At 39.4% G+C, this 18,449-nt stretch overlaps 1 protein-coding gene across 1 annotated transcript in view; it reads right to left on the bottom strand.

Annotated features, from left to right (window-relative positions):
* Positions 1-1,499: 1,499 nt before the first annotated feature.
* TBX20 (T-box transcription factor 20) overlaps positions 1,500-18,449 on the bottom strand; it is a 32,804-nt gene continuing 15,854 nt past the window's right edge. The window contains exons 6-8 of the mRNA XM_032182817.1: positions 17,403-17,479; positions 5,400-5,509; positions 1,500-1,840 (exon numbers count right to left, since the gene is read on the bottom strand). Of these exons, the coding sequence (XP_032038708.1) occupies positions 1,500-1,840; positions 5,400-5,509; positions 17,403-17,479 (528 nt within the window). The remainder of the gene's footprint in view (positions 1,841-5,399; positions 5,510-17,402; positions 17,480-18,449) is intronic.

An 18,449-nucleotide genomic window follows, 5' to 3' on the forward strand; every position in this document is an offset into this window, starting at 1 on the left:
GTGTTCCACTTCTGCACAGAACTTTGATATATGGGATTGGATTGCTAGTTCTTTTTTGTTTGTTTGTTTTTAACCAGTAGATGTCTTATCATCTATAACTTGGATGCAACTGTACACAGAAACTCTGTGTTGACTTCTTATTTACAGTGAAATCCCAGTTCCCGCCATGCAGAAAACCAGCATCACACTGGTTCATTTTTCAACAGTGCAAAAGACTCATGCTAGCTCTCTGCAGAGAGGTCAATTTTTCCTATGACTCTACAGTTGTATTGGACACAATGTGCTAGAAAAAGTCGACAGTACTTTGAATAAGAACTCTAATTGCTAACTAAAAAAGGCAAATATGTATAAAAAATATATAGGCAAAGTTTGACATTGAAATTTTCCCAAGAACACACCATTCTACTGGGACATGAGAAAACAGATAATACAATCCTCATTTACCTGACCAAACAACATGTCTAACAACAGGCATGACCAAATGCAAGAAAATTAGAATAAGTAGAAGGATACTCCAATGCCATTCGTCTTATATGATGATTACTGATTGTAGGTTGATCTAGAATCTATATAGAGACTGATCCATCCTGAAATTCTGTTAATGGTACACATTTGCAGCTGGACACAGATCTTTAGTGGCAAGCACAACAGCAAACAGAAGCTTTGATTTAAAGATTTTATGTGTTGGGTCTCTAAGTTTAAGTAATAGATTTTCCAAAAATCAATGTTTTCCTTCATGATACCTTAATAGACAGCTAAATTGCTCCTCCTAGGACATGGGACAAGCTTATTTTTAGACCAAAGGACAGAATACATCATTACTGCTACAGTCCTGTAACACAGTTCTTTTTGGAATTGATAATTGTTTTATGAAAGAAACTGAGAAAGAAAAAAGAAGGAAAAAAAAAACTTGTTAATAATTTTCTCTTTGAGGCTATATAGCAACTATGAAATACTGCTCTTGGTGAATATAAGACAGACTTTCAAAAAGGACAGTGGCCTAGGACACTTTGTCCTATTCCCAGCAAAAGTATGTTGAGATAGCCCAAAACATGCTCAAAATTACAGTGACACATTTTTCTGTTTAGACGCTCATTAGTCACAAGGAGAGATGGAGATGAGTGAGAGTATTGCCTTTTTCAGAATCCTTCTAGCATATGGAAAAAGACCTATACACAATTAATTTGTACGCTGCTGCATAAATGTATACTTCCACGAGGCACAATGCACCTTTGGAACAACCTGCATGTGACCAGAAATCCTGGGAACTTTGGGATCCATTTCAACTGTGTTACACATAGGTCTGTGAGCAGCTCCAAGCTGCACGATCTCTTCTTGTGATCCCTCAAGGGAGGAATCAATCTCCATTATGCATTTGCTTAGCTGGTTTGTTACGAGTTCAGAACTCTCCTGCCACAGGCCTTTCAGGAAGGTCCCTTGTATTTTTTCATACCAAGCTTGCACATTTAAAATCTCGCGTTTCTCTTGTCTTACATCAGTCATACAAATGGCGTCATCACTGTGGAGGAGTGACGCAGTCCCTGGATAGCTGCATAAGGACCCTGCTGAAAATAATGGTGGTACCTAGGCATGTGGAAGGAAGGGAAAGTGGGGCCACTACCTTGCATGGAACTCGCTATTGCAGAGGGTGTGAGAGGCATTCCCAAGCGGCTGTATGGAGGCAGAGATCCTTGGATTGGATGAGGAATGGGTGTAGCTATGGATGCAGTGCTGGTACCCAGGGCACTCAATGACTGTGGATGCTGAAATCCAGGAAAACTGGTTGAGGAGGATACCCAGGAACTGAGGGACAGGTTATCAGATGTTGTAAAAGCTGATCCTGCAAACAAAGAGAAAGAATGCCTGATGTTTGCACTACAACACACAAAGCTGGTAAAATAGCAAAAGGGGAGGAAAAGAATCTTTTACAGCAAGGCTGATTTTAATGACAAGTTGTCACTGGAAATTCTTCCCAAATGCTTCTCTCTCTATTGTATCTATCTTTATATTATTATTTGCCAATTGGTCTCCCTCAACCCTACATCTTAGAAAAAATTAAATTGTAAGAAGCTGGTTGTAGTTAGTTTGAACAGTAAAATCAATTTGTTTGTTTTCATCGGACATTTTTCATATTAGACACTTAAAACCTTGCAATGCTGGCACTAAACACTGAAGCATCTACTGTTATGTGGAATGACACTGCATTACGTCCCTGTGGTGAAGGCATGGCTGTAGCTCTCCATATCAGATTCTCAGTAGAACAGATTAAATTTTTCTAAAATTTCACTCTGGCAAAAGTATAGAAAAAAGTCATTTACACTACAAGGTTCTGGATTTTGTTCTGCTGGTGGTGGTTTTGGCTTGGTTTATTTTTTTATTTTTTTTATTTTTTTTTCTCTTTAATCCCAGGAAAGTGTGTTAACACTGCATCTTTTCACTCAAATTGACTTTTTTTTTTTTTTTTTTTGCAAAAAGCTCTTATATGTCAAAACATTCTTATTATTTTTCCAACTGTGTATAATGCCACAAGAAACAAGGGCAATACTAAATCAGATTAAGAGATGCTGGGTTTTAAGTGAAATACACAAAAATATTCTAAACTTACTCTGAAGATAAATAACTACTTTTGATTCAATATAAGTAGTTTCATTGCCATTTTTTCCATCTGAAAAGTTCAAAAGAAAATCTCTTTTCATAAACTGTCCTTATTTAAAACATTTTTTCTCTGAAGACAGCAGAATTTGAAAAAAGGAAAAATTGTATTTTTAAAATATAACTAATTTATTATATACAAAATATATGTAATAACTTTTTTCTTTTTCTTTTTTTTTTTTTTGACAGTAAACTTTTGGGGAAACCAAAGGATAACTTGTTTTGATAACCATAGATGATCATTTTCAAATAACTGGGGAGGGGAGGGGAGGAAAGGGTAGGGATTAACAAATAGACTCTATTCAGGAATAGATTCTCAAATCAGAAAGAGAGCTACTCTTGATTAATTCCTCCTCTGGTTAATAAAACAAGTCAACCAGTGCAGTAGCAGGAAGCAGAAATTGTGATAATTCAGCAGTAGAAACTGACTTGAATGAAATCTTGACCCTACCACTGAACCAAATCCTAACTGCTGGGAAATTAGGATCCAGAGCCAAACTGCAAGGATAACACCATACTAACAGACCAGAGCAAAAGCCTTTACAAAGCAAGGAATATCTGAGCATTACTGCACTATCGTGAAAGCTGGCTACAAATCCAGATCTTACTAGAAGTTGTACATTTGGCTCTGTTCCAGGTGACTACCATGAATCTTGTATGTTGATGCCGGAACACAGGCTCCCAGACATTATGCACTGAATAGTTTGATTTATTTCTTATCTGTTAATTCCTTTGGAAACAGACTTGTTGTGATAAATATACTGTTGAAGGCTAGCTACTTCTATCTTTAGATGGCTGAAATTGGTTGAGATGAGAATGCTCTGTATAGCTGTTGAAGTAATTTGAAATAAATAGCAGTGAGAGTTTCTTCTTTCTACACAGAACAAAGTATGCCATTACTTCTCATGAGGAACATCCAGAAAGACCCTTTCCTCCTCCAACTGCAGTGGTCTCTAATTACAACCTAGTACTCCAAAAAGTCTCACATATCACAATTGCTGGATCCGAAGAAATGCATTCTAATAATTCCGGGACAGTCAAAGCCTCAGAGAGCTTCTTACACACACCACTGAGCAGTGTGTATTTATTTAGCTATCAATTCTCATATACCAGGAAGGACACCCCTCAGTTTTGCATGCCACATTGTTTTCAAATGCATCAGAAAAAAATAAAAATGTCTGAGCAGTTTCAATAATAAACTCTCTTTATATCTCAGAGAACTTTTCATTATTTAAGGACACCAGAGCCTAACAGAGCGAAGGCAGTACAAGTTACTCATCTCCAAGAACAGAACGTGCAACTTTGTGCATTCCTCTGGTTGCCCAGGACAGTCATACCCTATGCTAGCATATGGCTCCCAGATTAGAAAAAAAATTTGTTGCCACAACTCATTGTCTTCCTCACTTATTTGCCATGTTGCAAGTAAATGCAGAAGTGTACCCTGTATTTGATATACATAAAATTAATCTTAATTAAATATTCTTTCCTCCAGTGATGCCTTCCCTCAGAATTTTCTTCAGAAAGAGAAAGGATCTGACTGGCAGTTCTCACACTGATACTCACCTTTGTTTGCTTTGTCACTCCCAAAGAGGGACATCATACCAGGAAGAAATACAATTCCTGTAGGGAAGGTGCCTTGCTCTGAGCACTTCTGGCAAGGGAAAATTTAACGCCATTTTCAACAATAACTGGCCTAGGATCTAAGCTGATGTAAAGTAAGGTAATCTCCAAAAGTATTCACAAGAATGGCATCCTACCAGCTAAGGAGTTGCTCCAGAAACTCCATAATCTGAGGAACTGCTCTTAGAATAGATGTGTGTGAACATGCCCAACTAATCACATTTTGTTGAGGAGCAACTTGTAGTTAAAAATAAGTGTGTTTTCCCTGCACAAGTCCAAAGAGCTTATGACCAGAAATAATGCTCTTATCTTAGCAACACTATATGAAGTTAGAGGACAAGACAAGGGCACTGCCAGCCGGGCGGCGGATAGAACTGCTTTACCTCAAGTGGCTGTCTCATATCAGGCAGGTCACAAAGTCACCATGCAAAGTATAATGCAACACAAGTTTATGCTAGTCAGCAATCTCACAAGATGGATCTATTTCCAGTGGCAAATTATGTCAGATGCAATTTGTCCAGCAAGTCACCCCACAAAGAACAACTGCGTTGCTACTACTTCTGCGGCTGCTAAAGTAGACAAACCTAAAGCATTTGAGGTGAAGTGCCCAAGCAGAAAAAGCACATTTTAGAGATCACGAGACAAACGTCAATTTTCCAGGCAGCTATGGACTTCTCTTCCTGTAGAGGCAAAACAGGTTAACCACAGGCTGGCTGGAGGTGATCAGAGCCAAGTCCTCTTGGCAGAAGGCTGTAGGGGCAGCAAAGGGCATGTCTACATTACCATTGGTGCTGAGCCACAGCTTTAAAGTCCTACCAAGGGATGGGGACTCTTAGCTTGTACTCAGCACTTTGGCAATTAAGTTGTATGTTGTTCAGCCATCCTGAAGAGGAAACAGCAATAGTTTTCTTCTGCTGGCCAAGTCTGTGTACGTATTTCTAGAGCTGTCTCCTGAACAAGCCCCCAGCTCCGGTGCCACTGGCATATCAGGTGTCCAGAGGAGCCACGAGGGAACATGTATTCCTCTTTGTGGATTTTATGGCAGAGACAGACACCAGAGTGCAACAATATTGGCTGTAATCCTCCTTTTCTCAAGCACAGTTTACCTCACGAGAACTTTTTCCTACCTCTGCTTTGTGTTGCCTGACTCTCATCTCCCAGATCGTCTTCTCCTCCATAGGTTCGAATGGGGGATCGGGCATAGGAATGCTTTTGGATAAGGCTCTCCACGCTTTCTCTGTGAAAGGAAACAGCATGTTATACCAATAACACCTTAAACAGCCTCTTATCTGTTTCACATTACCCTGTGACTGGCAGTGGACATTTGGACCTCAGAATGAAAAAATAATTTATTAGGTTAAAAAATACAAAGATGCTGGTTTTTTTGTTGTTGTTTTGTTTTGTTTTGTTTTGTTTTGTTGTTTTTCCTGCCCAGATCACAGCTTTCTCACACAGACTCTCTAAAATAATTTTGCAAAAGGATTACCACACAGCTTGTTTCTGGAAAAGCCATACTTGGCCTGTTCTAATATCCCTGATCACCTCTTACCTGTGTAGTGCTGCTTCTCCAGCAGACGAATTAGAGTAAACTTCTCACTGCATTTCCTGAATGTGATCTCAGACAGCAAATACAAGACCAGCACTCCTTACAGATTTGAAAATGCAAGCAATAAAACCAGTGCTCAGGGGGTATTTGTGCTCAGTGACCAGTCCATGTTCAGAGACACATACAGAACCATAAAATATCTTGAGTTGGAAGGGACTTACAAGGATCATCAAGCCTAGCTCCTGGCTCCACAAAGGACCACCCAAAAATCAGACCATATGTCTGAGAACATTGTCCAAATGCTTCTTGAACTAGTCCAGATCTTTCCAAGCAAGCTTTCATGTCACACTTGACCATCTGGTCTGGCACTCTCCCATTTTCCTGAAACTATGGGCAAGAGAAAGATGTGTCCAGACACAGCCCACCTCTGAACATACTCTCTCTGTATCACGGCCCAGGCCAATTTGCAGCAGGAAGTCTACAGATACTACAGATCTCGTGCAGCATCTATTCTGGGAGGGTAGAAGTGCCTGCCAGGTCCATGCCTCACCAGTGGCACAAAGCACTGAAGTCACCCAAATAATTTTTAAACAGAAGGAAGGCATAGCTGCCCGATAAGCCATAGCAGTTTGTAAGGAAGATCCAGCCTTACACATTCCCGTCGCGTTTCCATGTAAGTTGGTGGCATAATACCAAAGATGAATCTGACCTCGGCACATTTCCAAAAGGGATCTGACCTTCTGTTCCCATTTAATAAATTTAGCTAGTGATAGCTGTTTAAAACTGCTGCTTGGTGAAAGTTTTGTTCGAATTCACCCTTTGGTTGTTCACATTCATTAATGCCCTTCACTATGAGAGTGTGGCTATTGCAGAAATTTCAAGGAAAAACATTTTCTAAGTAACAGGATAAATCACAATGGCATATGTTTTCCTTTCCTGCAAAAAGCCCATTATAGTCATTTTGTCCTTGGTCTATCACTGGCATCATTACTTATGCTAGTCTCCTCAGAAAAAAAATAAAATAAAATAAAAAAGGGATCTTATCAAAGTGATTTACTTGTGTCAGGATTGGAAGTGGACTGAAAGCAATGGCAGTTCCTACATAGAGGATGATATAATTGAATTACTGCCTTTTAAGTGATTGAAAACAGTAGGCATATCAGGGTTATCTCGAAGAAGATTTTACAAAGAAAAAGACAGATGGCATTGTTTACATTATGCACTGAATGCCTCTTGAAACTTTCTTTTTCAGCAGCAGAATGTCAGACTGAAATGCAAAGAATTTTACTTAACCAAAAAGATTTTCTCAGATGAGTACAGAATAACTGAATAATGAATGACACCAGTATTGCCTAAGTGATTTAGATAGTAGTCTATAAACATATGCAAAACCAAAGAAGACTAATCCTTAAAGGACTGAAAAATAACTGTAATTCAGGTGAGATTGTATGGTCTGTATTGAGTTTATTTCTAGTAAAGTTCGGCTTATAATGACAGACATTAGTGCATGTAATAATATCTTGATGCAACAGAAAAAGTGTAGGCTCTAGTTTTAGTGCAATGGGCCAAGTTCATCTCTTAACCTCATTGGATCCAAAGGCATTTGGGGATAAATTCACCCCAATAAATTTACATTTCAATTACCTACAGGGATTTAAACCTAAATCAAATGCCCACAATTATTGCAGACTAAATTCTTTCCAGATGGGTCTGTATGCTAGACAGAGAACTCTATTATTCTATATGGTTGTCTTCTTTTAAAGGACAAAAAGAGATGACTTCTTAGTGAACCCTGAATCTGCAAAGTCTGAAAACAGGGAACTATGTGGTAGGTTTATTTATTTATTTTTAATGTTGTAATGTTGCAGGTAGTATGCTAAAAGCTTTAGAAGATTAATCTCATTCGTTGGCACAAGAAGCCTTCTTTTTTTTTTTTTTTACGGCAGAAGGAATGGTTTGAACAAGAAAACTTGGATCAGGGAAAGCAACTCATTTCACAAAAGCAGTTCCTTTTGTACAGCTGGGATTTAAAGCTCAAAATTTTATATGCTTATCAAGCCTAACTACGCTGGTAATTTTAAGCTATAATCACAACACACCTACTAGCTTCTCATTTTGGAAGTTGAGGCTGTGATTCATATCATGGGTGCAAAGTGCTGAGGTTCACACAAGGATATAGGTAGCTGGACTCCACTGCCTTCAGATAGACACTCTCCTTTTTCATACAACACCTGCTGCAAAAATACCTCCAAACAGACCCATGAAATACAAAAGGCTGAACGGGAAGCCACCTAAGCATGCAAGAGGAAACAAAGGAAAGTAATACATTGTGCATTTTTTCCACACATGAAGGGTATCCAAGCTCTCCCACCAAGTGTTTTTTCTTCCACCTATCAAAACAAGAGCTGAAATCTGGACTCAGGTCTTCCCCGTCTCATACAAGTAATCTAGCTACCACATCAAGGGATAATCTTTGCTTCTCTTTGTGTTTCAAAGGAAAGGGATGGTGGCATCTGCACCCTGCTCAAATATTTCATGCTCAGAGAACACCACCCAGAGAAGAAAGTGGCTGCAACTCATCTAATCTATGGAAACATATAGAGTTTCCCACATAGTTTTGAAAAAGGAACTGAACCTCTTCCAGCCTTTGAAGACAGAGGTGCTTTTGGACTTGCTCCAAAGTAGACATGTAGGAGAAAGCAAAACTTCAACAAGACAATTTAAATGCCCATGAAATCTAGTTCAAAATGCACAAACAAACCTGGCAATCTGGACCAAGGGTTCCTGCTTACACATTTTTTTGTCTACCTGGAACAAAAAGACTTAAATGTCAAAATCTTCCTGGAAATCCTGTTTATGAAAGTTTGAACTGCTCAGAATGTCCAGAATATGGTGCTCTGTAGAATGGGCCAATATACAATTTTTTTATTTTTTAATTTTTTTTAGAAATCCTAAACTATTGTTATACTAATAGCAATAAGGAAAGACTCATTTATTTAAAGCTGTGGTTTTATAGTTCTTTATGCAACATCTTGAGGTATCACAGCATAGTTCAATGGATTTATGGATATAATTTTTAAGGTACTGAACAATAAATCAATGTTTGCCATTTTGACTGCTCAAAAAAAAAATGTGAAGAGTATGAACAAAAATGGGATTCAGTGGAAGGTTTTTGTTTGTTTGTTTTTGTAAGAGCTTCTCTTCAGGTTTTTCAGACCTGACCCACTCTAATCTGCCTGATGAAGAAAGTGATTTTCACTTGCTCAATGTTCTATTTCTTTACTTCTGTTATTCAGTTTGTGATCACTCATTAGCTAATACTTGCAACCTAACATTTTTAATCTTTTAATGTATCTTAGAATGCTATAGTTTCTTCTCTTCTCAATGAACTTCATTTTTAAGAGACTAAAAGAAAATAGCTCTATACTAGAAAGATGTCTTCTTTCTGTCTCATCCGTTTGTGTGGCCTACCAATGAATTTCAATTTTTCAGAATTCTCTTCATCTCACAGTTACCTTGTGAATACCCAGATGGGAGAAAAACCCCACCCCCATGTAATATATTAGTATGATTAAGCTGTGTTACATATACAACTGGATAACAGTAGCAGATGACAAGCTGGAGAAGAGCAAGTTAGGGGCTAGAGATGTTCAAGAAAAAGAAGAAACCACATGCCAAACAGAGAGGAAAAGAAAGCTCTTACTGGCTAGCACACCCTCTGAGAAGATGATGAGGCAAGACAAATGTGAGGAGAGGTAATATGGAAAAGGAGCTTAGGCTGATCCCAACAATCTGCATTTTGACAGAAGCACACCTTGAGCCCAGCCCTTTAATAAGCAGTAGCTTATTATGAACAAAGTGTCTCTTTCCTTTGTGCAAGAAATAAACCATGAAGGTTTGGACCAGAAACGTGAGTGAAGGACTGAGAGAATTTATCAGCTGGTAAGATTTTGAGGTGCATAAACAGTCCCTTGCCATTCTACAGGTTTTAATGTCTTGGCTGAATATTTTGCTCTTGTCTCTTCTGGCAAAGCTAATCTCCAGCTGGAGATGCTTTATGTCTTGCAGCTACACGCTGGGTCTTTGGCCATGTTCAGTTAACACTGTGCTGTATGTACAGAGGATCAAAAGTAGATAGGCAGATCCCAATATAGCTGACAAATCATTCACTAGCACTTCACAGACTAAACCCAAGGTCTTACTGTAGTATTGGATTTTCACTGGGAGACTGCTGGAAACAGACTTGGGAAACAGCTGAGAAGGCCCTGTGTGAGGACACTCACTTCCTCTTGCTGTCAACTTACAGAAGTTCTCTCAGGAGACAGTACCATCCCAGATTACACTGAGCAAGATCTTTAATCAAGGTGAAAGAACACTTCTTCTTAGTAGGTGTAAGCAGGCATCTCTCTGATGCTTCTTTATACGACTTTTCTTCTGCTTTTGCTATTACTCTGCTTCAGCCGTGCATCCGCAGCTGCCCCCTGATCACCATGACCCTGATGTTGAGGCATGTGATCTCAAGCCCTGTTGTTATCAAAGAGGGATCACCATCCCACAATGCCCCATCAACAAAGGTGCTGACACATGCCTATGTGCACCTGAAGCTATGGATTTTCCTGAATGTGGCACTGAGAGCACCCAGGAGACAGGAAGCCTACCTTCTCCTTCTGAGATGGGGAGGCTTAAGGCGATATACTTGGTTTTGGCAGAAAGCATTAGAAAAGCTAACCCAGAATGAGTTTGTTGGAGCCAGGCCTTGGTTAGCATCCATCTTAGATCTGTACCATGGATCCGGAGAGGATGGAGTTGATGCAATGCTCAGGCACCCCTTCCACTAGGAGATTGGTTTTAACGACCGTTGAAGACAACTTGCAGAAGTAACAAAGAGCAGGTAGAAGATCCAGGCACTCCAAACTCATTCTCTACAGAAGTCACTGTCTCAGGAATGGCTATGGTGGAGGGGGGTAAAGGATGACAACAAATTTCAGGGCACAGTCAAGCAACCCATTAGCATTTTGTCTATTTGCCCTAATTATACAAGTGATAGGTAAGCAAAAAATTATGGATATCCTCAGAATCTGCTCCCTATTCTTGGTGTCATGGTTTTTGTCTTTCTCTTTACAAGAAAAGCAATGTTAAAAAAATAATAGAAGGAAAATAACAAAATAAAAAGAAACTGACAACCATGTTTTGCTTGGCTATTCAGTTCAACACAAAGAAAAATACAGAACAGGATATAAAGTGTATGAATTATCAGTTTGCAGCCTGAATGACTTCTTTAGTTCCGCATTTCAAAGGTTTCCTTTTTTTCGTAGCTGCCAGTTAGTATGTTTGGAAGAAAGCCCAGATAACAGAAGACATCAGAAGTGAGGTGAGGTGAAGACAGATGGAATAAATGGGCTGAGAAAGCACAAAAATAAACTTGTCGGAAGTCGCACTGTAGTAGATTTTTTTTAAGGGAAAAGATGACTAATTTGTCCAAGACGCAAGTGCTAAAAACAAGTCCTAAAAAAATAAACAAAACAGAAAAAAAGAAAAGAGAAAAAAGGAAAACAACAAGATGAACAAATACATTTCTATAACACCAGAAGAAGAGCTAACAACAAAAACTGTCAGAACCACTTTCAGATATCGCTGAGCCTTCATGTTTCTGTAGCTTATAGCTATTATTTTACACATGCACAAACATAAAGACGCAGATTAATTTGGTGCATATAGTTATTCTACTGGTAAACTAATATTGTTGACTGACCCTAGGAACCTAATACCTAATTGAGCTCCGAAAGGGTACAGACCCAATCCTCCACCAGAACAAAGTAGCACCGTTCCACTGCTTTGGTTAGAGCTGAACCAATTCCAGCCACATAAGAATCAGGGCCCATCAAACTACGTTGGCTCACATGAGCTGAAGGTTAATTTGGCTCAAAATGTAATAGAGCCACCAAACGCTTTTGCAAAACTATTGAACAAGTATTGGATCAATGCAATGTCCCAAGAATACGTACAATCTTAAGAAAAAAGTGAAATGAGAATTAATTTATGAAACACCTAGCTTTAGGTGACTGAGGGAGAAAGGATGAGTACATCTCCAAAGTGGTGTTTGCTAGTACCCTCATAATAAACATCTGGCTACCAATGGCAATTTTGGAAGGGCTATAATATGGAGATGACGTAGCCTGACTGAAGCCACAACAAGGTAAAAGTGATGTCTGAAGGAGGAGTATGATATTAAATATATCCACCCCACTTCTTTCAACTGTAAATAGCAATAAGGAGAACAGGTATCTTTATACAGGGAATGAGGACAAAAAGGTAAGAGGGAGAAACTAACTTTAATGTATATTAAATGTATATGTAATTAAAGCTTTTTCTCCGCATCTTCCCCCCCCCCAAAAAAAAAAAAAAAAAATATATATATATATATATATATATGTATCGAGACAGAGAGAGAGAGAGAGAGAGAGAGAGAGAGAGAGAGAGAGGCACACTTAACTCCAAATACAGTCCTACAAAGATCCATTTCACCCAGTGAATGCCACCAGTTATTTGCAAATGTCAGGCAGAGGATGAGAGACGAGGACCAAGGAGCACTGTGCCACAGGAGTCTGGGTAAAGTCCCTGGAAAATTTCCCCTGTGGTGGAAACCATGGGTCTGGTCTGACATCATCCTGTCCGCTTAGCATGCACCGCACCCACATGTTAGGTGAGTGGAAAACACTAGAAAATAAACATTTTATACTGCTTTGCACAGGTGAAGAGAGAGATAATAAAACAGACCCAAGTGTAAAAATAAGCTGAGGTATGAGCGCTTAAAATCTTGGGAACTGAAGAGGTTTCAGCTGTCATAGAAGGTTTTCTGCTGGGGAAGAGGAATAACTGCCTGGTTAACAGGAAGCACGTTTAAAAGAACCATATCTGAAGGCAATGTTTCAGGTTTCATGTATTTCAGACACCTACATGTAGGCAGGTAGTTCTTTCTAGATGTCCTAAGCCATCCAAGCCTCCTGCAAGGGTCTGAAAGGGTTGATACTGAAGCTACAGACAATCCATCCACCTCTCTGGAATAACGACTGCTTATGTAACCTCAGCACATCTGGAACAGCATGAGACACCAGGAGTTTAGGGACTGGAGTACCTGATGTCTCTCCTTAAACTCAGGGCTTAACTTCTTGCTACCTAAATGTCTGATATGATCACACATGGCTGGTCACTGACATTCACAAACCAAGAACTAACCAAACACAAAAGATCAGCTGGCAAGTTGGACTTGTTGGAGAACTATGACAAAGCCCTCCTTGACAATGGACACGGGAGTAGGTCACAGAAAGTATGCATTTCTGGCTATTGGTAGGGGACTTTCAACACCCAGAAAAGTTGTTCTGGACCAGCAGTAAGCAGTGGGAGTTGGGAGGAAGGCAGCCTCTGTGGGGTGAACAGGTAAGGGATGGGAGCAAGGGCTGCTGCTCACAGCACATCATTAAGCACATGGCTTTGACTTCTCCTCCAGCAGAGCAGTACCCATATCCAGGCATTAGCTCTATCTCATTTGCAGCCTTAGTACAATGTATCTCCACATTTCAGACATGAAGCTTCTCAAGGGAAAATTCAGAATCTGATTACCACACAAATCTAACTGGGATGCAGTTCTCTTACTTCTCCCAACCCTCAGTCCTTCCTTTCTCTGCCTAAAAATCACTTAGGTGTGCAGCCGTAGTTTTCCAATAGCTAAGATATTGCCCCTCAAAGTACGTATCTATCTCCCAGAAGCATTACTGGACTTATGCAGCTGGGTATACTCCCTTAGTTGATTTAATAGTCATGAGTCCACACCCTGAACTTGCCTATCACATGCTGGAGCAAATAGACAAGTGATTTCAGGCCATTATAATGTTCCGTCAATTCTCGTTTGATCATTATGTTATGATTCAGTAGTTTCATTGACTCACACTCTCTTAAACGATCACCTTTTTCTGTGGATTGTTTGCATATTTAATTGCTATGGTTTTATTTATTTACCTTCTTGCTTTTAAAGGCTAACTCTTTACCGCAACCCAGAAGATAAATTTTGGCTCCAGATTAAAAAAGAAAAAAAAAAAAAATATTAGGTTCTGATTTTGTATCTGTTATAGCATTGGCAGTTTTTCTTAAGCAGAAGCATAAAGACATTCCCTTAAATCTTATCCCCAGAGTGAACTGCTTGTTATAAAACCGGCATTAGTCTTTTGTTTAAAAAATAAATAAATAAATAAAAAGTTATAATTAAAAAAAAAAAGATTCCTCACATCCACATTACTGTGTTTGGCATCCTGTAGTCAACACCACAGTACATCAGGTTCCACAATCTGATAATTGCTGCTAACCGTTCAGTTTTTCAATCGCAACCACTACAAGAGCTTTATATATACATATATATATATAACATAGAAGTAAATACCACATAAAAAGATCAAAATCAGCCACCTATCTAAATCACAGTAGCCATAGATAAAGCCTGTCCTGTACCATAAATAGATTACCACAAGTAATGTATGGGAGGAGTTGATTGTGGAAGGAATTTCACATCCTACTGAAAATTCAATATATATCAGACTCACATTAGATTTTTGCAACAGTTAAAAGCTTTGCATAGACAGCTGTGAGAACAAGCAAACTGGTGTAAGTTATTTAAATAGGAACAAAGGAAAATGTAGGGACTTTGATAGCTTTGCATTTGCTTAGCTCCTCTACTATTTCACAAACTTGACTAACTTTACACATATTATTTTAACTCCAACACATATAATGCAAACAAATTTAATCCTAAAGGCATTTGCAGCTTGAATTTCCTACATAGGGATCATAAATCTAGAATGGGAAGCCTGAAATCATTAAAGTCGCATATTTATAAAATCATATTCAATTAGGTTAAAAAAGCGCAATTTCTGTCATCATGTCATAAAAAGATGTGTTTTTCTCTCAGATCTACTATAAAGAAAAGCTCCCTATATTGTTACAGATAGGGGCTGTTTTCAATCAGTTACAAGGAGCAATCCAATTACCGGATGGTTTAGTGCAGTAACTGACTCCAGGCTAATTTAATTTCTTTAGGTCTCTAAAGATCAATTGATCTGATTTGTTTCCCTCCCCAAAGGCTGTTTAGGAAAAAGCAGGCTTAAATACCTGGAAATGAAATACAAAGCTCAGTACACTTTCACACTACTTAGGTCATTCTGAAAAGCTGGAACTTGCGATAAATGAGTGCTCTTTTGGCCCTAACATCACAGGATGCTTTACAGGAGACCATTAAGATCACCACAGAACATTGCAGATTATGCATGCACATACTGTAAGCCAGCTCAGGAAGCACTGCATGGTGTATATATTCACAGCTTCTAGATAAATACTCATGTTTCATGAGCTGGGCAAACACGCAACTCCACTGCATAGTCTTTTCTCCAGCAAATATGTTTTTTAACCAGTCATCTTATTGAATTTACTAAGCTTACAGCTCGACCAAGTGAAGTCACACTGTCCTAGTCAATGTAGCCCCTACATCTTGTAATGCACACCTCCACAGAAGTTAAGACTGGAAACTCCTCCTGTTGTCAAACCTCACTTTACTATTTCTTTTGCTTCGCATCAGATTTAAGCAATTTTGCTCATGCTAAGATGAAAGCTATGGAAACAGCATGCACTTGGAAAATGATTTATGTGCCTGAATATTTTAACGATGGAAATTAATAAAACTTTTGGTACGCTTGGACCATATCTGATAATTTAGGAGATTCTCAATCACTCGCTTTTGTTTGTCACATTTCTACTGCCTTACTACTTAATGTACTGTGCAGCAGTTTGTGTTTCTTAAACACCATTGTCCCATAATAAGAGCTAAATGTCACCATTTAAGTCAAAATAAGACCTCATCCAAACGTGGACTCTCAAATCCAGAGTTTTGATGGGACTTCAATACTTTCCCATATTCTGTTTCTTGTATTTATTGTAGGTGTCACATTTGGATACCTTATCTTTCATGGCAACATTCAAGCCTGGGTTGGCTGCCTGTCTCAGGCTCTATTCTTATCAATAAACAAAAGGGCACTGTGGTTTCTGCTCAGTATTTCTGACTTCGTGCCATGTGCTGTTATAATAAGATGTCCTCTGGAAAAATTCCCTTCGTATCCAGCACCACGATAGTCGGTTCATCAGCACAGAGCTAACTCAGTTTTTCTCTCAGCTTATCTATTCAGACTCTCTCAAAGCTGTGTCATTAGATGTTGCCTGTCTGTTAAACAAGGAAACTGAAATGTGAAAATTGAGGTCTGTGCTCTTTCTAAAGGTCCTTTCTTGACTATTTACTGCATACAAACCTGAGCTTTGGACATTGTCTACCATAGTGTTCTATCCAGATACCAAACTAGCTATTTTAATTAAATCTACTTTGGTTTTCGCGATTTTCAACTAAGACCTTCACCTAAGAAGCAGTTTTTAACAGTTTTGCAAGAATGCACTGTAGTCCACAAGATTTCTTTCTCTAAATTACCACTCTTTCACCCAGCTACTTAACAGATCACTAATGATCCAGTCACTAGTGGAGTATAATATATACCACCATTTCCCAGCCATAGATCTGCTGGTATTGACATACAGCAGTGCTGTAAGGAGTTTTTTCTAGATATACACTCACTGAAGTCATATTCAATTTGTCCCCTATATGCACCCATGAAAGATGAATCACAGCTACATCTGTATATCTCCGCATAGGAGCTTGGAGGGTTTTGGCCTCTCCAAATTTTCTTTCATGATCATATACTCATAGGAAAAATTGGATGTGCTATATGCATCTCCATCAAGTTCTCTTCCAGCGTAAAGAACACAGGCTGCTTAATTTGCTTCATTTGCCAAACCATTTGACACGATATCATAGAAATGTGATATGCTGGAGGGCGACCAAGAGATCGAAGTTTATTTCCGACTCAGCTGTGGGTTAATGCTTCTGTCCCTGTGGCAGCAGTTGCTTATAATGAGCTGTACACACAAAACTCTGTAGTTTCAAGATAAAGCGTTCCCCTGATGAAGCCTGCGGTACAATTTTAGAGAAACAAAAATGGCATCTTTGTCGTCAGAGTGGGAGTTATGGGATTTGTCCTGATGGCAATAATTGCTGACTTCAGCGTCTGGGACTGCTGAAGTGTATTTTGGGAAGCTCTCCTCTCTCTTTTCCACTGTGTGGAGCAGTGGGGAGCTATAAAGATGTTTTTCACAGGACCACTGCCCTTGTTTCCTGGTGACCCAATTCACAGCCCTCAATAGGATTACATGGCATGATAAGAAAAAAGCTTTTCATTCTGAAGTTGTAAAACTGACCCTCTCTCCCTTCAAGAAGCCCCATCAGGAAGATGAATATATTGGCCCCAACTGGAACAGATGTCAAAACTCAAAACAGCTCTTTCTTCATAAAGTTTATAAGTATTTTTAAAGGAGGTAGAGGAGGCTTACTACATGCAACAAGATAACTTTAAAACGTACAGCTTCTCAGGAGTTGAAAGCATGCTTTTCCTACAAACTATCTTATCTGAATGGAAAGTAAACAGAAAGTCCCCATTACCTCTCGATATCAGTGAGTCTGGAAGAGTCCCGGAATCCTTTGGCAAAAGGGTTGCTGTCAATTTTCAACTTGGTTATCTGGAAACCCAGAAAAGAGCAACACAACATGAATATAGTGTTTAGGTACAGCAGCGTACAAAGCGTTAACCTATCCATTCTCCTGATTTCTCTGCTAATTGTATCCATGCTCCTTGCGTGTGTGAGCTGTTCTTAAGATGCTGCAAAGCAGGGGAGGCAAAGCAGGGTGTGGTATACACATGGCAATGGACGGACTGAAGGGCAAGGTGGGCTCAGCCTTCTGTTACCCAGAACAGGAGGAACCCACTCATGTGAGACATTATTGCTTCCAAACAGTGTAACAGCATGAGTCAGGTAGTCTTTTAGAGGTGCAAAGCACAGCACCCTGCTAACATCTGAGCTGCACACCAGCTAACGGAAGCTCAAACCATGGGTTCTTGCTGCAAACTTGAGGATGCTGCTTCCATTACACCACACTTTCTTTTTTTTTTAACCCCTCCTTAAAACTGTGATGCAAATACTCTCAGCCAGACCTACTAGCCATCACACAGATGCTGGTTAACTGTGGGTTTTTTTTGATTGGAAAAATGCCAAAGAAGGGAAAGAGGGGGAAAAAAGTGGGGAGAACTCAGATTTAAACTGACAGAACCTGGGTTAAATGAGTAACCCCATTAAAACCATCACGATCCATGAAAACCAGATCTCTTGTAACCAAAACTCTCCTCCTATCTTCAAATGCTGCTCAGCAGCTGTGCCCAGCCTTCTCTTAGTGCCAGAGTAACTCACAGATCAGGGGAGCCTCTGCCCCACAGTATCAGGGCTCCCCTCAGCTTTGCAGTGAAACTTCTCCGGAAGGGATGGTGGTTTCCACTCTGCTTCTTGGGAGCAGGAAAACACATCCTTGCCCTTGTAAAATTTTCTAGCTGTCCAACCAAATGAGGTTTGGTCAATATCACTTGAGACTTCAAAACAATATTCAGATTTGCCAACCATGCTTCTACCAGGAATTAAAATTAAACTGTAAGTACGA

This window comes from Aythya fuligula, chromosome 2, assembly GCF_009819795.1.
Source record: "Aythya fuligula isolate bAytFul2 chromosome 2, bAytFul2.pri, whole genome shotgun sequence".
Taxonomy (NCBI): Eukaryota; Metazoa; Chordata; class Aves; order Anseriformes; family Anatidae; genus Aythya; species Aythya fuligula.